This window comes from Hibiscus syriacus, unplaced genomic scaffold (genome assembly GCF_006381635.1).
Source record: "Hibiscus syriacus cultivar Baekdansim isolate YM2019G1 unplaced genomic scaffold, ASM638163v2 tig00110820_pilon, whole genome shotgun sequence".
Classification (NCBI taxonomy): domain Eukaryota; kingdom Viridiplantae; phylum Streptophyta; class Magnoliopsida; order Malvales; family Malvaceae; genus Hibiscus; species Hibiscus syriacus.
Genome location: NW_024062876.1, coordinates 12484 through 32338, shown reverse-complemented (window position 1 = coordinate 32338; position 19855 = coordinate 12484). Strand labels below are relative to the sequence as shown.

The window sequence follows — 19855 nt, the reverse complement described above, 5'->3', positions numbered from 1 at the left end:
ACCATCATATAGGAAGAGAAAATAATTCAGAAGATTGTTTGCTGAGTATGATTTTCTTGTCATTTGAATAGCAAGTTAGCGGATGAGAAATTATAACGATGTGATAGAAACTTGGCTTTGAGAGTAAGCACACTGATAAGTTAATGGAGGTTAAAATAGCACAGGAGGAGAAAATTATGGCAAGCAACAACCACTTTTAAAGTCCTTATAAAAGCCATTGTTACCCAAAACATTTTTAACAAATCAAAGAAACATGAATCCATTTGCTTCTTTCTTGCTTATCTTATCTTCTCTAGCTTTGGTTTCCATGGCCAGTGCTCAAGACAGAGCTCCCCATGGCATTGCATACGAGAGCCCTATGGCCTTTTCGCCTTCGGCATATGACTTTTTCCATCCCAACACCGAAAACCCTTGCTCGGCTTCCAAGTGCTCACCACCGTTACCTGTTGCGGCTCAAGTCGACGGTTCTAAAGCGCTTGCAGAGAAGGTATCATCGACACAGGATAAATCAGGCCGTGGAATGGGAGCGGGTGGAGTTGCTGCCATTGTTTTCAGCTTGGCATTTGCAGTGCTTTTGGCAATGGGTGTTTACTATGTGCTGATCGCCCGTCGAGCTAATGCTGATCGAACAAACATTGTTCAAGCTGATGCCTAGATCATTTTGCTCTTCAAACATATCCAATTCTCAATGTACAATATAGGCCAAGGCTTGCTAACGATGGAGTAGCAGTTAGATTTAAACCTTTTCTTTTACCATCTTTTTCTCCCATCTTTGGGCTTTTCTTCTTTTGATTCTGCGTTATGATGTTGTTTTATGATTGAATTCGCATGATAGTGTTTCACATAACTGTCTGAGGTTATGTTATGATTGAAGGCAGTGGAGAATCTGTAGCTTCTCTTGAGATTGTGTCGCCAGAATTTATATTTGGGTGGTAATTTTTTAAAATTCTTGGAGGGGATAAATTTATAAAAGTGTAGGAGGACGAAAACATATTATCAATAAAAAAAAATCTAAAATATATGATAGTTTAAATTTTTAAAAAAAGACGATCATTGGATTCATCTAGGGAAATGAGACATTAAGCTTACAAAACCAGGAAAACGTGCAATAATGTAATTCATAATTAATAGCTTACTATTTCTTTTAGAGCTGATTAAAGGATACATCACCGTCAGGCTGAAAATATAAGCTCTCGAGGTGTGACAGATCTACTCCAATCACAGTTAAAGCCTATGCCCCATAGTGGTTGTAGCCAACCACTTTCTCATTCATTTAAAAATAAATGGGATTCAGGTCCATGTAGGTATGTTTATCTATAAAACTGTTTAGAATTTGAATTCTGATCACTCAATTTGATACACTTTATCCATAAAATATTATAGTAATTTTGTTCTTTAAAAATTGTTGAATTTGATACACTTTATATTTAATGCATGCATATGTGGGACTCATCACATTTTCTCTCGTGTGATTGGTCTCTCAGCTACTCCAATGGCAATGCAATTATTGAAAATGGTCCTTCTCTCGTTGCCTGCTTATCATCTCAACACCATACCATCTTTTTAGCTAATTTAATTGTGTCAATAACTGGACATCATTCTCCTGCTCCATAAACACGAAGACAAGACATACGGGAATTTCTAAAAAGATCTTAATATGGGTTTTCTATTACCTTCAATGTTGCATAAAACATTATCCAATTACATAATCATTACAAAACTTGCGGTAATTTACGTAATTTTATAATGTTTCTGTATAGTTGAAACAGATTGGAAGCTCACCATACAATCTTTTGTTTGAACTCGAAAGCACCTCTTTTATATATATATATATATATATATATATATATAAACTATGTATTTAATTACTCAACTATTATTTTGATTTCATTTTAGTCATCCAATAATTATTTGTAATGTTGCATTTGATTTTGGTTTCGTTAAAAAATTAAACAGTGATACTGTCACATCGTGATTGAAATAAATAAATAAAATTAACATATTAATAATTTGTTCATATTTTAACAATGGATGACCAAAATATTATGATATATATGCTTTTAAAAAAAAATAGTTAAGATGACAAAAACAGAACCAAAGTGATAATTGGATGACTAAATAAATAGTTTACTTGCGGGGATTTGGTTAAAATGGATATGAAAAACAGATTCACTTGAAGTGACAAATATCCCAACCCCATTTTTCTTCCCCGGTCAAAACATTAGACATTAGTTTTCTTACCTGTGCTGCTTATTCGGAACAGGACTGGAATATCCTCACAGTTTGGTACCTCCTCTTCTGCACATGCATTTCAGAACTAACATTGTTGTTCTAAATGAATATTTTTACAGAACAAGGATTCTGATTATGGATTGTCGAAATTGGTGTCTCGAGTATATCAGTTTTGCAGATCGGTTTCAGACATTCTTGTTTTTGACCCAGAGTATGCAAATCATTCCCTATTTGCTTACTTTGATCAAATAGTGCAAAAAACTACCATGCTTGTCTGAAATCTAATTCATGACGGTTGTATTCACCAAAGAAATTTTCAGTGCAAAGTGATGTGTAGAGTCTATTTAAAGTTTTGAAAGCTTTTTTTCTTATTTCAATCTGAATGTTAAATTCACTTCCTCACCTTCTCAAAAACATAAGTGTCAACGTTTCAAGCCTTCTAATTCAACTTAGCATTAACTTCCCCATCAAGAGGAGGCTCGGTCTCAAGTTTTCAGATTCGAAAGGACTATAACATCGAATATCGAGAAGGCTAAAGTTACAGCAACCTCAAAAACATAATAATGAATTAAAACTTATCTATATTCCTCTGGCAAACTATAACCGGTCAGGACTATTTTGTCAGCAAACATCTTTCCAGTCTTAGGCATAACATGCCAATGCATCGTTAAGTTGAATTTTTTGCCACGGAGATTGTTTCCCTAGATATTAAAGATTGAAGAAAAGAGAGAATTATTCTCCATTGCAAGCAAGTCCTAATTACTTTGTCTAAATCTGATAACAGGAAGAAGCTACTTCATTTTTAAAAAGCATACCTGATCAACAAACCGATACTTGTTTGAGGTGTGGATCCAAAATTTAGCATTCTCTTTGGCAGGTATTATAGCATCCCAAAGCGAGACCTGTCAAACACCATGTCAAAAGAATCAAATAGTAGTGTGAACATATTTTCTGCTAATTCAAATAAGTGAAGAAGTTTATATGCCAATTGCCGGTGCTTTTAATTATCATGACCAGAGCAGAGGATTGACAAGTATCATCACTTACGAAAACATACATAGACTCGCCTCAAAAATTGTGATCTGAGTCGGTGATAACACAAACAGGTAATAATGAGGGGAATTTAACCTTACCTGATTCAAGGAATTCTTCGGGGTTCCATATTCGGCTGCTACAAAAATGAAAACCTGTGATGTGATATTTTAAGTCAGCTTCAAAAATGATAAATGTTTACAACAAAGAGCAACTGACTACACAAGCAAACCCAAATAATCAAATCATCACTCCATCTAGAATAGAATTATTGGATTGTGAATATGAGGTTTGGAGGGGGAAGGAGAGGCATTACTCAGAATGAAAAAAAAAATCCATTTTGAAGAAAACAAACAAACTACCTCATGCATTTACTATAATTGAAAGAAGCAAATGCCATAAAGTTCTAACAGAAGAAACCGTAAAGATCTAGGAATAGCAAACCTGTTTCGTGTTCCAAGTAAACAATGACTGCAAATCAGCTGATACATTCATCATTAGGCTGACCTACATAAGTTGAAAGCGTTTGATTAGAATTGAACAACAACTAACAGTAACTAAGTAATAAGAAGTGTGGGATAAAAACCAAACTATGGCTGAAAAAAGAAGAAGAAAATAACAACTAAACTAACATACCACCGATAATATATACATAACCAGGTAGTTCCTCTATCAAACACAAGTAAACCCATGATTGCAAACAACATTACCTCATCATGCCCTTGGGGCTGCTTCTGGAACCAATTAATGTTTATAATCTACAATCGCACCAAACAAAACAAAATAAGAGTCAAACACAGAACAATCCAAAAAGTGACTTAAAAAACAAACGCTAATCATCCACCTAAAAATGTATCCAGATATGACTATATTAGCAAAGATCGACCTTGATTTCTGCAGACGGAGAGGGAGTATTGAAGTTGTCAGAGAGAGACGTGATGGCGCACATTAGTGCCAGAATAGTCACGGCAAATGTTAGCAGACCATTTAATCTATATCCAAAAGAATGCATCTTCTCCTCTTCCTTGACTCTGTTTTGATCGTACTGCTCCTCAGATTCAAGGTCAGCTCCTCTGTTACAAGTAACAGGTATAATGAACAAAAAGAGACAAAAATCCAGCAAATATTAGTCTAATATTACTAAAAAAAATAACGAAACGCATCATTGCAAGATTCCAAATTAATCCTCCATAAATTTATATTATTGGGGGGGGGGGGTTCTGCTAAAGTCAACACCAAAGGGGAAAACCCAACATTGAGATCAGATCGACTAGGGTTTCATATTGTGAATTGGGTCAGGGGGAAAATGAGAGAATGAAGTCGCCCAAAGTCAAGATCAACAAAAACAAAAACACCAATAAACAGATAGAAAGAAAAATAAGTGAAACAATAAAATCTAGAAAAAAATATATAATGAAAATGAGATGAAGGATAACGACACAGAATTATGTTTTGAACAAAAAGAAGCCAGCAATCGGTGAAAATTAAGAGATATTTTGCAATAAAAATGAGCATGAAAATACCAATATGAGCTGTGATTGAAAAGAAAGGAAATTGATCAAATAAAAGGATGGAGGAGGTGCGCAAACTTTACCTAAAGTGAAGCGAGAGAAAAAAGCAAATTAAACCAGTTGGGGAAGAATTAATTGAGAGATTGGGGGTTTCGAAACGGATTTTATTATACTCAACTGATTTTCACTTTTGGAATAACAGCGCGGAAATTATGAGTTACGAAACTTTTGTTGGGGTTTGGTGAAAAATAAAGGGTAAACAACACAAATGGTCTTCCGATTATATAGTGTTATTTTTTTGAGTCCCTTATTATTAAAAGTTACAGAATGATCTCTCAACTATAGGTCGTTGATTTGTTGACTTCGTTAAATATTAAAAGTTATAAAAGGATCATCCAACTATTCATGTGTTCTAATCTTATCTTTTTTTTGTTAAAAATTAATGGCTGACTGAACTGAATGCTAACATGTTAATCGATATATGATAAAATTTGATTTCATAACCGTTTGAGTTGTATTTTTTGACATTAACCTATTACCGTTCAGCTCAGACGGTCGCCAATTTTTAATGAAAAATGATAAGGTTGAAATATATAAATAGTTGGGTGATCATTTTGTAACTTTTAATAGAAGATGACTCAACAAAGCAATATCTTATATTCGGAGAATCATTTTATAACTTTTAATAGTCGGGAGACTCAATAAAAAAATTATTTTATAGTTTGGGGATCATTTTTGTACTTTACCCAAAAATAAAACAAATAAGGTGAGTCAAAATAGAAATAAATCATAATAGAAATGGATTAATTGCACTAAACATCTCAAAACTATGGGACAAATTTAAACTGGTCCTAAACTTAAAAATTCAAACCGTTCTAATTAAATCGTTAAACTAAAACATCATTTCAATTGGATCTTTCGTCAATCTAGATCAATTTTGATGTTAAGTGTTAATTTCAGAGGAACCTCATTTTCTTATAGCATAGCATGTGTCGTAACGGTTTTTAGCTCATCAGATTTATTAATACAAATAAAATATATATTTTTAAAAAAGTAGTCCCTAATCATTTTAATAAAATATTTTGGAATTTTATTGAAACAATAAACTTGATTAATAAATCAAAAATTAAATTTGAAAGTACGATTATGCGTGAAGAAGTAGTAACACTCTCACAATTAGTTAATAAAGATAATATCATTTAATAATGTGTTATCTTTAATTGGATTTAATGAATTAAAAGTTAATATTTAAATTTAATTCACTTTTATTTTATTTTCATAGAAAAAACTTTTGAACGAAATGATTTTGTTTTAAGAAAACGTTAATATTAATATAAACTCGACGATGATATATGTTTTCAATTCATTTGTGAAAACAATACTAGTTTATTTTTTAAGAATTAAATAAACATTTAATTTTTTTAAGAAAATCAATCAAATCCCTATATGACATCATCATTCCACATTGACAAAGTTAAAGGTCATGTTACTGCAATAATGGTCAAATGGTTAAACGATCAATTAAATTGGTTTTGATAGTTTTAACTTTTAAGTGTTCAATTGAATAAAAGATGACATGATTGATATTTTTAAAATAGTTGGAGGGTGTTTTAGATATATGGAACATTCAGACTTCCTTTATCAGTAATTGTGGACATGGATTTGCCATTCATATCATTATCCATTTTCAAGATGCACCAGAGCATAATAACCCATTTATCTTTAATCGTTCACGTCGTCAACCATCCCCAATCCATTCTTTGAGGGATTGTAATGTTGGAACCGTGCGTGCATTACGTGCACATTGACAACCATATTTGATTTGTGGGGAGTTATTCTCACTTTTGTATCTTCACGTTCTATAACATGTGGATATAGTATAGGTGATTTGAATGGGTTTTTTTTAATACAAAAATCATTATAATTAATTATAATCAAGAGGTTCTTAAGCATTAACATTAATTTAAGGTAATTTTATTTATTGTTTTGGAATTTTATTCCATCTGATAAAGTTTTAAGTGTTTAACGATTTTAGATTTTTGTGAAATCAAATTCAAAATGTTTAAAAGTATTTTCGGATGGTCAATAATAATTTGTCATACTCGACAGTGGTGCTACTAGATCTCAAGTTCGGTATCAATCAAACAATGACCGAATATATTTATATTTGATCTATCGGCTACCTTCATGATCTATTTATGCTTGCATGTAAATTTTCTTTATGGCTCTTCTCTCTGCTATAACTTATTGTTGCCCATGTGTCGTCAAATATTCTAATGATAGGGAAGAGTTGAAGAAGGAGAAATCTTAAAATTGTAAGAATTTATGGAGTCAACCGTTTGAGGTTTAAAATAAGGCAAGTCTATGTTTCACTTAAGAAATTAGTCACAGTCCAGCAAAATTACTTGAATGGAATTAATTAATAATCCTGTCCGCAATTAAGGCACTGAAACGACGTCGTTTAATGAAGTGTTGACTGTTTTTTGACTTCCCTCTTCATCCCCGTCCACAATCCAAACCTTGCTCAGATTCAGATCTCTTTTCATTCTCAGTGTCTCGAAAATATCCCATCTCTTCTAAAATGGCGTCGTTTCGGCTCCTTCTAGCAATCTCTCTCGTTTCTCTCATCCTCTTTGCAAGCTTCACTCCTTCGATCTCCAAGACAACTGTCGTAATCGTCTTTCGGTTGGGCCCCGGAATTGAGCTTCGACTTGAAAAATGTTATTGGAGTCGCCACCGATTATTTATTTAAAAAATAAATAGGTTAATCGGATACCTTATATCTTACCTGATCTGCGTCTTACCAAAGATATGTCGGATTCGGGAGTCGATTACGGTCAAGGAAGGATTAGCACCCTTGAACCGCCCTTTCGGTACTACGTAATTTGCCGGTTGCCTTAAATTAAGAAAATTGTAATTTAAAATTAAAAGGTAAAAATACGATTACAATTACTTACCTTAGATAGTTTTAAAGGTGTGGCCTTAAGAAGGTCAAAAAACCATGTTAGATAAAAAGGTAATAGATAAAAAGGTAAGAAATAAATAAATTAATTAAATTAAAATAAAGAGAAAACAAATTAAATAAAAGATAAGATAAAGAAAACAAAGATAAAATAGTAAGTAAAATAAATATAAAAAATAAAGAAAAAGAAGAAAAAGAAAAAAAAGAAAAAAATATAGAAATAAAACAAATAAATAAAATAATAATAAAAAAGTAAAAATAATATATATATATAATAAAAAATAAAAAAGTAAATATATATATATATATATATATATATAAATTAATAAAACTGATAATAAAAAATAATATATTTATATATAATCTAAAAAAATAAAAATATATACTAAAGTAAAAAAGAAAATACATAAAATGTAAAAAAATATTACATGAAAAAAAAATAACAAAACAATTAAATAAAATGAGTAACAAGGGAAATGTGCTTATAAATAAAGTTAAATAAATAAAATAATAATAATTAAAATGTAAATGTAAGAGACCAAATCAAAAGTAAAAAATATACTACCTTTTATTTATTTTTCGAATCGTTTACAATAGCTTTGCCTTTGTATCTTCTCGTGCTTTCCTCTATGTTTTGTGTATAAATCGTGTCTTACAATGGTGAGTTACAATGGCTATTTATAGTGCTTGTGGATCCTATCTTTAGGAGTTTAAATCATAAAATTCTATCCTATTTTTTGAATCCTAGCAAAATTCTATCATATCTTTAGGAGTTTGAATCCTAAAATTCTATCCTATTTTTAGGAGTTTGAATCCTGGTAGGACGAAAAATGTGTGTTGACAGCTGCCCCTCTTTGCCCATAGTCGTGTAACGGGGATATGGCAAAGATTAAAAGACACACTTTTCGTTCAGTGGAGTTGAAAATTAACTCTGATGTTTCAATAACTCCCTGTCGAATTGAGTTACGGATGACTCCTCCATCGTGAAGTCGAGTTCATCTTGAAATGATATGAAATTAAAGCCGTAGTTCGGAATTTGAATCAGCACGTGGCTTCCCGTTACCCTTCGGTCTTCTTCTCGGTTTAAAGACCTTGGATCGGAATAGAACTGAGAAATCTTCATTGACAGATAGCTTTTTCTTGACTTAAGCTATGCTGTTTGAAAATGTTTGCTTGTCACTAAGGCACGGCTAACCCAGGTCCTCTCCTCGATTTGAAAACCTCGACTGCAACCGGAAAGTAGTGCGATTGATGTGTCATCGAGCTGAATGGAGTCAAACTCGACAATTTTGATGGCAAATAATCCTTCTTTGAGTTGGATATCCTTCGTCGTGAAGTTGAAATCCAAGTAAGTAGCATTGTTCCAAGTCCAATATCCTCCGTCGTGAAGTTGAAATTGGCTCTGGAACCGGAAAATTGTTTGTTGACAACCAGCCGTCCCTTCGTTGTGAAGTTGAACTTGTGTTGTCTCGAGTCCAATATCCTTTGCTGTGAAGTTGAAATTGGCTCTAGCTAAAACCTGAAAAAGTTATGTATATATGTGATGAGATGGATGCAATGCTCTTAGGTATGCCTAAAATGCATATGCAACATATGTTATTTTTTGGGCTCAAGAGAGAAATCTCGATCTCCGGTTGCTTCTCTGGAATCTTAGTTCTAGAATCTTCAAGTTCTGATCCCTAATCTCGAATTCTTCAAATGTTCAAATCTGATGTGCACATTCTATTTTTTGATTTGAGAAATGCTTCTCGACCATCCCAAGTATGTGCCTGAGCTGAGTGTAACGGTTTAAATGATGCTTCAAGAGAAGTTGTCTTAAAAAAGACAGAATTCGTTTCAAGGGAAACAATCTTAAAGATATATGTTGTTTCATGAGAAACGGCCTCAAGGGAGACAAAATTTGTTTTAAGGGAAATAAACTCAAAGATTTTGTGTTTCAAGAGAAACTGTCTCAAGGGAGACGAAATTTGTTTCAAGGGAAACAATCTCAAAGGTTTTGTGTTTCAAGAGAAACATTTTCAAAGGTTTTTTGTGTTTCAAGAGAAACAATTTCAAAGGTTTCTTTTTGTGTTTCAAGAGAAACTGTATCATGGGTGACACAAAAAAACATATTCAAGGATTGATGTTTCAAGAGAAACTGTCTCAAGGGAGACAAAATTTTGTTTTAAGAAAAACATGTCTTAAGAGAGACAAAATTTGTTTCAAGAGAAACTGTCTCAAGAGAGACGAAATTTGTTTAATGTAAAACATATTCAAAGATTTTGTTTCAAGGGAAACTGTTTTCAAAGTTTATGTTTCAATAGAAACTGTCTCAAAGGAGACAAAATTTGTTTCAAGGGAAACTATCTCAAGAGAGACAAAATTCATTTCAAGGGAAATGTTTTCAATGTTTATGTTTCAAGAGAAACTGTCTCAAGGGAGACAAAATTTTGTTTCAAGGGAAACTATCTCAAGAGAGACAAAATTCATTTCAAGGGAAATGTTTTCAATGTTTATGTTTAAAGAGAAACTGTCTCAAGTGAGACAAAACTTTCTGTTTCGAGGGAAACTATCTCAAGCGAGATAAAATCTTGTTTTAAGAAAAACAATCTTGAGGGAAATAAATATTCTTTCGAGTAAAACAGTCTTAAGTGAGACAAAGTCTGTTATAAGAAAAACAATCTCAAGTGAGATAATCATCTGCATTAAATGAGACTGTCTTAAGCAAGACATTCCCTTCTTCTCCTGAAAGATCTGTAAAATGTATCGGGATGTAACTATCATGATGATGGATGTTTGATGTATGCCAAGATGAAATTTATTTACTGTTGAATTTGCCCTCAAGAGAGGAAAAAAATCAAGGTTTTTATTGCTCATGATGATGAATGCAAAGATGCAAATTTCATACATCATGTATGTACATGTTGATGTATATGTTGAGATGTGAGGGGAATGGTTGCGTATGTAGTCTTCATTCTATCTCTGACTCAGTTTGTCCTCATTTCCACCAGGGTGTACTCTTGCAGACCTCAAGACAATTTTTCCTTCCCCTATCAAATTTTGCCCCAAAAATGGTTTCCTTTGCCCCATTTTCGATCTTGAGCTTCGGAGCGATTATTTGTTGAATTCCAATATATGCTTCCAGAGAACTTATCTTGTTTGAAAATGCTTTTCTTCTTTCGAATTTTCAAAATTTTAAAAAATATCAAAAGGAACTTTTTGAAAATGTTACCTCTTTCTAGGTTTCACAATTGAAGCAAATCATAAAACATGAGTTCATTGGATATCAAAAGAATCAAACACTCTTTTAATCTTTGATAGCTGCAAATCTTTGACAAATATCAAGATCGAAAAGTTGGTTTAGAGGTGGGTTGGTTTCATCGATTTGGTTATCGTGAAGATCATGGCATGCTCCTTTTTCTTGATTTGGTAGTTTGATCGGAGGCGAACAAAATGACACAACTAGCATAATCAATGACTAGACCTTTCAGAACACTTCTGTTTCAGTTCTCTGAAATCTTCCATTTGTTCAAGTTTCGTAAGCTCTTCTAACAAAGGTAGTGCAGAAATATCGGTCTAAAAATGAAATTCTTGAGTGCTCGTGTGAATTTGACTATAACAGGTGTTTCTCAACTCCCTTAGTCTATTATTACCGAAAATTTCTTTTTTTGATAAATTTGATTTATTTTGCCATTGTCTGGCTAGCTGAATCCATAAAGCCGGGGCGTTCAACCAATTGCTTTAGAGGGATAGCTTATTATTATAATCATTTTTATCAGGTTTAACTAAAGGGTTCATCTCATCACAAAGTCTTTGGCCTGACAAAAGTAATGGAGCAAACACCGAATTGCCAAGTGTCCGAGCAATGTCATGGTTTGAATGTAATCTATTCATAAAGCTAGGGCTTTCGAGTTTCCTCTATAACCAATTGCCTTAGTGGAATAGCTCAGCTTTAGAGGGACAAATCACTGAAGGGTTCGTCTCATCACAAAGTCTTTGGCCTGACAAAAGCAGTGGAGCAAACACTGAATTGCCAAGTGTCCGAGCAGTGTCATAGTTTGAACATAATCTATTCATAAAGCCAGGGCTTTCGAGTTTCCTCTATAACCAATTGCCTTAGTGGAATAGCTCAGCTTTACGGATTTAATTTCTTAAGATTGTCAAGAAGAACATGTTATAGTCTAGGTGTTTTTTGAAAGTCAAGGGATCTCATCTTTAGAGTTCAATTTCCAAACAACTGACCTAAACTAGATTTGCTTACTCGACTATTACATCTATGAAGATCATTATCATCACTGAACGTCATAAACAAAGGTATAAACCAATTAGTTTTGCAATCTCATGTGTTAGTTGCCCCATTCTGTTCGCTCTTAATGCATGTCTGAATGCCAGACCTTGGATGGACTCTTCATGAGAAGAGAAAACTTAGCTCGGTAAGAGAAAAAACATGTAATCTGATGATCTTTTAAATTAGGACCAAGGGGTATTTGTTTTGTCGGGTTCAATCTTATCATTTGTCAAAGATTTTACAGCCTCAATTATTAAACAGTTTTTAATTAAGGTGATATTCAAAGAATTCAAGATTAAAATTTGTTCATTTCCTAAGAAGGAAGCATTTTATTTAAAATGTTTAAACGTCAAGTGACTTAAAAATGTTTACGCATAAGAAGTACGAAAGAAAAACAAGTTCAAACAAGATGATATGATTGATAATGCAACAAATTCCTGACGGATGCCCCATCTGACTCTCGATCAGAATGCCCCATTACATATTGAAAGTGAATGCCCCTGAATTGATCAAATCTTGGACCTTACGTTTCAATGCCCCACAATTCTCAGTGGTGTGTCCTGAGCTCCCAATATGATAGCTGCATACGGCGTTAATATCATGACCTTCAGGATATGGGGCCTCTTTAGGTTTGGATTGAACTGGAGTCACAAGATTATTCTCAACTAGCGTTGGGAGTAACTCCTCATATGTCATTGGGATTGGACTGATGCAAATCTTTTCTTTCCTTGGTTCTCTCTGAGTTTGTTTAGAAGTACTAGACGGTACAGCTGCAACAATTTTTGGACTTGAGATCGTAACACCTTTTTTGGCGTTGTAGGTGCTGACATTGTTGATATATCCCTCAATTTTTCCTTGTTTTATAGCTAGCTCGATCATCTCACCAGCCATAACTAGATCTGAGAAACCTCCATATGTAATTACCACCAGGTGTCCGAAGTAAGGTGTCTTCAGGGTTTGTATAAACAACTTTCTAGTCTCTTTTTCATCCAAGGGTGGATGAACCTGCACAGACAAATCCCTCCATCGCTGTGCATATTGTCGGAAACTCTCGTTGTGCTTCTTTTCCAAGCTTTGCAGCATAACCCGGTCTGGTCTCATATCATTGATATGTTTATATTGTTCTAGGAAAGACTTGGCTAAATCTTTCCATGTCTTGATGTGAGTTTGGCTGAGCTGATTGTACCAACGGATAGATGAACCAGATAGGCTCTCCTGAAAGCAGTGGATCAGGAGTTGATCATTCCCTCCATATCCTGTCATCTTCCGACAGAACATAGTGATATGGGCTGATGGGCAGCTGTTCCCATCGAACTTCTCAAACTCAGGAACTTTAAACTTTGGTGGAAGCACCAAATCTGGAACCAGGCTCAACTCTCTTGCGTCCACTCCATAATAATCATGGTCCCCTTGGACCATCTTCATTCGATCTTCTATCATCCTGATTTTCTCTTCCATACTTTTTGCTTTGTCATCTTCATTGAAATCCGGGATATTGTAATCACCCGGATGATTATCAGGATTAGTTTTGGAAGTTTGCACCTTTACAGCAGATGATTCTTTTCCTTTGACAGCAGAAGAATTTTCTTGTGGTTTGGGTAAGATCTCGGGTGACATAATCACCTGTGAGGTTGGTGATATGGTTACCCCTTCGGAGGGACTTCCCCCTACTACACTAGCTTGCTGTAAACATGATAATTTGGCCACTATTTGGTCAACCAAGGATTCCTGGTTTTTCTTGATAGACTCCAGAATACTCTGACTGTTTTGAGTCATCTTATATTCCAGTTCTTTTTGTAGTCTTGCCATGTTCTCCTCGATTTGAGTGATTCTGGCCTCCATTTGTCTTTTTTTTCCAAGCGGATGTTATGCGGATGATGTGTGTCCAACGCTTGAGGCGGTGTATCCAGTATTTATTCCTTTATTGAGACATTCTTCCGTTAGTTGATGCGAATGCAAGGAAAATAATAAAATACAGAATATGTCTAAATGCATGATGCATCATGCATGAAATGCTCGAGGCATTGATCCAAAAAATGTGCCTGTTATTATGAATAATCCTTATTGGGGACAAAAGTATTTTATCTTGTAAGAGACAAAAAATATCCTAACAGCTTCTGACATGTTGACTAGTCTTCTGCATTCGTCTGTCACCGGTTGAATATCCTGTCGAACCGTTCAGGCTCCTTTGGCTAAAATGTGCAAGCGACAAGCTGTTTGCCCCAAAAAAGGTCTCGAAGGACTGCATCTCCGACCTTCACTTTCTGCCGAGCTTGTTTCTAACAAAAGTGCCATTGAAGCCCTCCATATGAAGCTTATCGACTTGTTTCTGGAATTCATCTCGTTCTCATAGTTTTTGAAAGGAATCTCCGGGTCAGTAACTTTTTCCTTGTCTTGCCCCTACTCTTCTCAAAAATTTGACTTTAGTGTGCTCAGTGTAAATTCCGGTTCATTCGAAGTCCTTTACAATGTAGCAAAGTGACATATTCTTCGATTGCGGGTACCACGTCTTTTTGGATTGAATGTGACACATAGTCGCCCTGTAGACTGTCCTCTGTATTTTCATCTCCTGTATTACAACCCCTCTGTCCATTAATGCAGATTATTCATGTTTAACAAACACGTTTTTTGTGGATCAACACCTCTTTCGAATGATGCAAATGATGGAAATAAAATAAAAGAGAGAGAAAAAAATTAGTGAAGTAAAACAAAATAAAAAAAAAATGAAAAATCCTACCCCACATGATATCTACCCGAACATGCTTAGTATTCCTACTCGGACATGATCTCTATCCCGTATGCTAATTTCAAACAAATCCTAACCGCATATTTGTCTAGTTCGCATGCTTTGAACAGAAAGTAAAACATGAAATAATTCAGACATCCTAGGTTTGGAAATGAGGTTCTGGGGTAGGCTCTAATTCTTCAAAGTCTCCCGATTTAGGTTATAAAAACGGTACCCGAGTTCTCCTTACTGGTGCCCCCTTGGGCTTGCCAGACCCTTAGTCCTAAACCCATCACAGGCTTGTGTGGACTAAGTTAAACTCGAGAGGATACATTCCCTTATGTCTATGCGGAGAATAAATTCACACGAAGACATAAGGTATATGAATCTCGAAGGCTACTTGCTAGGCATATGCGGTGAATAAATTCACATGAATGCGTCGCTTTCACCCCCATTTAAAATGGGTTCAGAGCTCGGGTTTAGAGCTTTAGATGAAAAAAGACTTTAAGGGCTGAAATCATTGAGAAAACTGTTAGTACAACTATTTACTCGAAAAAAATATAATCAAAAGTAAGCAATAAGGATCGAAAGGTTACCTTAAAATTTAAACTTACCCTTTTCGTTAAAAAGACAACTGGAAATTACCTTAGCCTGACTCACTTACCTGTGTCCCCAGCGGAGTCGCCAAGTTGTCGTAACCGTCTTTCGGTTGGGCCCCGGAATTGGGCTTCGACTTGAAAAATGTGATTGGAGTCGCCACCGATTATTTATTTAAAAAATAAATAGGTTAATCGGATACCTTATATCTTACCTGATCTGCGTCTTACCAAAGATATGTCGGATTCGGGAGTCGATTACGGTCAAGGAAGGATTAGCACCCTTGAACCGCCCTTTCAGTACTACGTAATTTGCCGGTTGTCTTAAATTAAGAAAATTGTAATTTAAAATTAAAAGGTAAAAATACGATCACAATTACTTACCTTAGATAGTTTTAAAGGTGTGGCCTTAAGAAGGTCAAAAAACCATGTTAGATAAAAAGGTAATAGATAAAAAGGTAAGAAATAAATAAATTAATTAAATTAAAATAAAGAGAAAACAAATTAAATAAAAGATAAGATAAAGAAAACAAAGATAAAATAGTAAGTAAAATAAATATAAAAAATAAAGAAAAAGAAGAAAAAGAAAAAGAAAATATAGAAATAAAACAAATAAATAAAATAATAATAAAAAAGTAAAAATAATATATATATATATAAAAAATAAAAAGTAAATATATATATAAAATTAATAAAACTGATAATAAAAATAATATATTTATATATATAATCTAAAAAAATAAAAATATATACTAAAGTAAAAAAGAAAATACATAAAATGTAAAAAAAATATTACATGAAAAAAAAGAAAAGAAAAATAACAAAACAATTAAATAAAATGAGTAACAAGGGAAATGTACTTATAAATAAAGTTAAATAAATAAAATAATAATAATTAAAACGTAAATGTAAGAGACCAAATCAAAAGTAAAAAAGATACTACCTTTTATTTATTTTTCGAATCGTTTACAATAGCTTTGCCTTTGTATCTTCTTGTGCTTTCCTCTATGTTTTGTGTGTAAATCGTGTCTTACAATGGTGAGTTACAATGGCTATTTATAGTGCTTGTGGATCCTATCTTTAGGAGTTTAAATCATAAAATTCTATCATATTTTTTGAATCCTAGCAAAATTCTATCATATCTTTAGGAGTTTGAATCCTAAAATTCTATCATATTTTTAGGAGTTTGAATCCTAGTAGGACGAAAAATGTGTGTTGACAACAACAAAAAAGACGACGTCGAGGATCTCCGTTTCCTCGAAGAGACGGAAGGCAAAAGCGACGTCAGTTCTCCCCACTCTCACTTCAACGAGGAAGACGAGGGCGATCAATACGGAGACTTAGACGATGATGACTTCGGGAACGTCCATGATTTCGACGACTCCGATTCGGATCCGTACAAGGAACCCGAAGTCGATGACAAAGACGTCGTCGTTTTAAAGCAAGGGAACTTCAGTGATTTCATTGAGAATAACAAGTTCGTGATGGTTGAATTCTACGCGCCTTGGTGCGGGCACTGCCAGGCTTTGGCTCCCGACTACGCTGCGGCGGCGACGGAGTTGAAAGGGGAGCGAGTGGTGTTGGCCAAGGTTGATGCCACGGAGGAGAATGAGCTGGCTCAAGAGTACGACGTGCAGGGTTTCCCCACTGTTTATTTCTTTGTTGATGGGGAGCATAAGCCGTATCCTGGTGCTAGAAACAAGTTAGTTTTGAACATAAAAATAAAGGATCTAGGATAACGAATTTTCGAATATCTACTGTATTTGCAATTTGATTTTGGTTAAATCATGGTAAAATATGTACCAATTAGAATTTAACTGTGTTTAATGGAAGACTTTGTTTTCTTACTTTAAATGGTAGAGACTAATGATTTAATCATGGGAAATTCAGGGAGGCCATAGTGACCTGGATTAAGAAGAAGATAGGACCGGGTCTATACAACGTTACTACCATTGAAGAAGCTGAACGCATGACCTCTGAACCTAAAGTTGCCTTGGGTTACTTGAACTCTTTGGTGGTATGATTAACCTTTCGCTCATTATATTTTTGCAGTGAATTGTTTTTTTTAAAGATTAGTGTGACTTGATGATCAAACAACATCTTCGGAACAGTAATTCAAAGTTTTGAGTTGAATAAGGTGATCAAGTTTTTGTATTATCATCGATTTGATCCAGCTCCATAAATAAACCCTTTCCTTAGATGATGTAATTTGGATTTGGCCTGTTATATGACAACAGGGTCCTGAGAGTGAGGAGCTGGCTGCAGCTTCACGTCTCCAAGATGATGTCAGCTTCTATCAAACCGTGAATCCTGATATTGCAAAGCATTTCCACTTAGACCCTCAAGTTAAACGCCCGGCTTTGGTCTTAAAAAAAAGGAGGCTGAAAAAATAAGCCACTTCGGTTAGTTTCTAGACAGATGCAATATTGATTGGAATCTCTATCCAACTTCTTAGAGGAAATTTTATACCAAAATTGTTCTATCATGCAGATGGTCAGTTTGTCAAGACTGCAATATCCGAGTTTGTATTTTCCAACAAGCTTCCATTGATTACGATATTTACTAGGGAAAGTGCTCCTTCAATTTTTGAAAGTGATGTTAAGAAACAGGTATGCATGTTATAGCATTTCCTTCTATGTGTGAACTCTTGGACCATACATACTGTGGATATAGTTTTCCTTTAGTTTTTCTACAATTATCTTATTGACACTTAAAGATAATTTTTCTTTAAGGTGTTGTTGTTTGCCTCATCAAACATTTCGGAGAAGTATATCCCATCATTCCATGAAGCGGCAAAATTTTTCAAAGGAAAGGTAACTAACATCAATAAATCACCTAGGATAAATTAAAGTATTCTTTAGTGTTGTATATTTTGATTTAATAAACGATTGAAGTGTGTGATTTCCGAAATTCTCATTTCTCTCTAGTCCTGTAGATGGGCAAAATGGCTGAAATAATGTCTTTGACAATAAAAAAAAAAACCAAAATCATCTAGTCCTGTAGATGATCACTTGGTAGCATCTTACAAATTCTTGTCTTGTATGCCTATTTTCAGCTCATCTTTGTTTATGTGCAAGTGGATAATGAAGATTTTGGAAGACCTGTTGCAGATTATTTTGGTGTCACCGGAGATGGTCCAAAGGTACGTTTCAAGTATCCTTTTTGATCCTTTCCCCTGCAGAATTTTTTTGGATGGAAGATGTGGGTGGAAGGGGTGAAGAAATGTATAATATTCTTATCTGCAATGAATTTGATGTTCACTATGGTGTTATTTGATTATCACGCAGATCCTTGCGTACACTGGAAACGAGGATAGTAGGAAGTTTGTCTTTGATGGAGATGTGACATTGGACAAAATTAAGGTTGTCTCTTTTTCTATGTCCCACTATATTTAGCTTGTACTTAATGTGATTGGTGGACAATATTTACTCTTCCAATCAACTTTTAAGAAGTAATACTTCAACATAACTTTAGGTTTCTACCATTCTGTAGGCTTTTGGGGAAGATTTTTTAGAAGACAAGCTTAAACCTTTCTATAAGTCCGACCCAATTCCTGAAACTGTAAGTATCATTTTCCCATTATCAACTTTGTCATTGTTGATTGTAATCTTGACTTATTTTTCTCTTTTTAGGTTTCTTTTTTTCTTTTAAATTAACCTGAACTTCTTTTTGATGCAGAATGATGGGGATGTGAAAATAGTTGTTGGCAATAACTTCAATGATATTGTTTTAGATGAGTCAAAGGATGTACTTCTTGAGGTATTGCTGGAACCCCAAATATGGAAAAAGGAAAAGGTTACTTTGTATTTCTTTAAACGTGCTTATTCCATCGAATGCTCTGAATACCAGATCTATGCACGTTGGTGTGGCCATTGCCAAACATCTATGCGGAATCGACTCTCTGATTATTGCTAAAATGGACGGGACAACAAACGAACATCCTAGGGCAAAGTTAAAATTAATATAAATCCGCCCTTCCACTTAAACTTTTAAATCCTCCATTTCAGTTCCTATATTGCACTTGAGCTTGAGTGGGACATATTTTTTTGTGCAGTCCGATGGGTTCCCAACGATTCTGTTCTTCCCAGCAGGAAACAAGAGTTTTGATCCTGTAAGTAGTATATTCTTCATGCATCAATCAAATATTAATTTTCTCCTTGTAAAAAAAGATTGAATGAAAATGTCTGAAATACGCAGATGACTGTGGACGCTGATAGAACCGTGGTGGCATTTTTTAAATTCCTCAAGAAACATGCTTCAATCCCTTTCAAGCTCCAAAAAGCAGTTTCAGCACCCAAAGGGGAACCAGAAACATTTCCAGAAACTAAGACTGGAGAATCCAAAGAGAGCAGCAATGGTGATTTGAAAGCTGAGTTGTAACTTATAAGATGATCAGATGAGGGAGTAAAATGAGGAATTTAGTTTTTAGTGACACCCTAAGTTATTGTGTTCCGTGAGGTTATGTATCAATAGATAAATTAAACAAGAGTGGGTGGGAAACTGGAATCCCAAAATTGTAATGATTCACAA

At 34.3% G+C, this 19855-nt stretch overlaps 2 protein-coding genes and 1 pseudogene across 4 annotated transcripts; 2 read left to right on the top strand and 1 right to left on the bottom strand.

The window, feature by feature from the left end:
- Positions 1–232: 232 nt before the first annotated feature.
- LOC120142278 lies at positions 233–733 on the top strand. Its single transcript, XM_039157013.1, has one exon. It carries the CDS (start codon positions 254–256, stop codon positions 653–655), a length of 402 nt encoding a protein of 133 aa, XP_039012944.1. The 5' UTR covers positions 233–253; the 3' UTR covers positions 656–733.
- A 1922-nt stretch (positions 734–2655) lies between these two features.
- Positions 2656–4959, bottom strand: LOC120142279 (signal peptidase complex subunit 3B-like). 3 transcript variants are annotated; one of them, XM_039157015.1, is made up of 7 exons: positions 4859–4959; positions 4151–4337; positions 3975–4022; positions 3709–3771; positions 3366–3419; positions 3048–3134; positions 2656–2933 (listed from the first exon to the last, which is right to left on the bottom strand). In XM_039157015.1, exons 2-7 carry the CDS (start codon positions 4274–4276, stop codon positions 2808–2810), a joined length of 504 nt encoding a protein of 167 aa, XP_039012946.1. In that variant the 5' UTR covers positions 4277–4337; positions 4859–4959; the 3' UTR covers positions 2656–2807. The 3 variants fall into 3 exon arrangements, with proteins under 3 accessions (XP_039012946.1, XP_039012948.1, XP_039012947.1); XM_039157017.1 differs by lacking the exon at positions 4859–4959 and adding an exon at positions 4788–4847; XM_039157016.1 differs by lacking the exon at positions 4859–4959 and adding an exon at positions 4519–4615.
- An 11574-nt stretch (positions 4960–16533) lies between these two features.
- LOC120142282 lies at positions 16534–19743 on the top strand (annotated as a pseudogene).
- The last annotated feature ends 112 nt before the right edge of the window (positions 19744–19855 follow it).

Excerpts from the sequence above, each read along its gene's own strand:
- LOC120142278 (XM_039157013.1), top strand. The coding sequence starts at position 254 with ATGAATCCATTTGCTTCTTTCTTGCTTATCTTATCTTCTCTAGCTTTG.
- LOC120142279 (XM_039157015.1), bottom strand. The coding sequence starts at position 4,276 with ATGCATTCTTTTGGATATAGATTAAATGGTCTGCTAACATTTGCCGTG. Across the intron at positions 3,420-3,708 it reads TTACTTGGAACACGAAACAG|GTTTTCATTTTTGTAGCAGC; the intron begins GTTTGCTATTCC and ends ATCACATCACAG. Across the intron at positions 2,934-3,047 it reads AGTATCGGTTTGTTGATCAG|GGAAACAATCTCCGTGGCAA; the intron begins GTATGCTTTTTA and ends TTTAATATCTAG.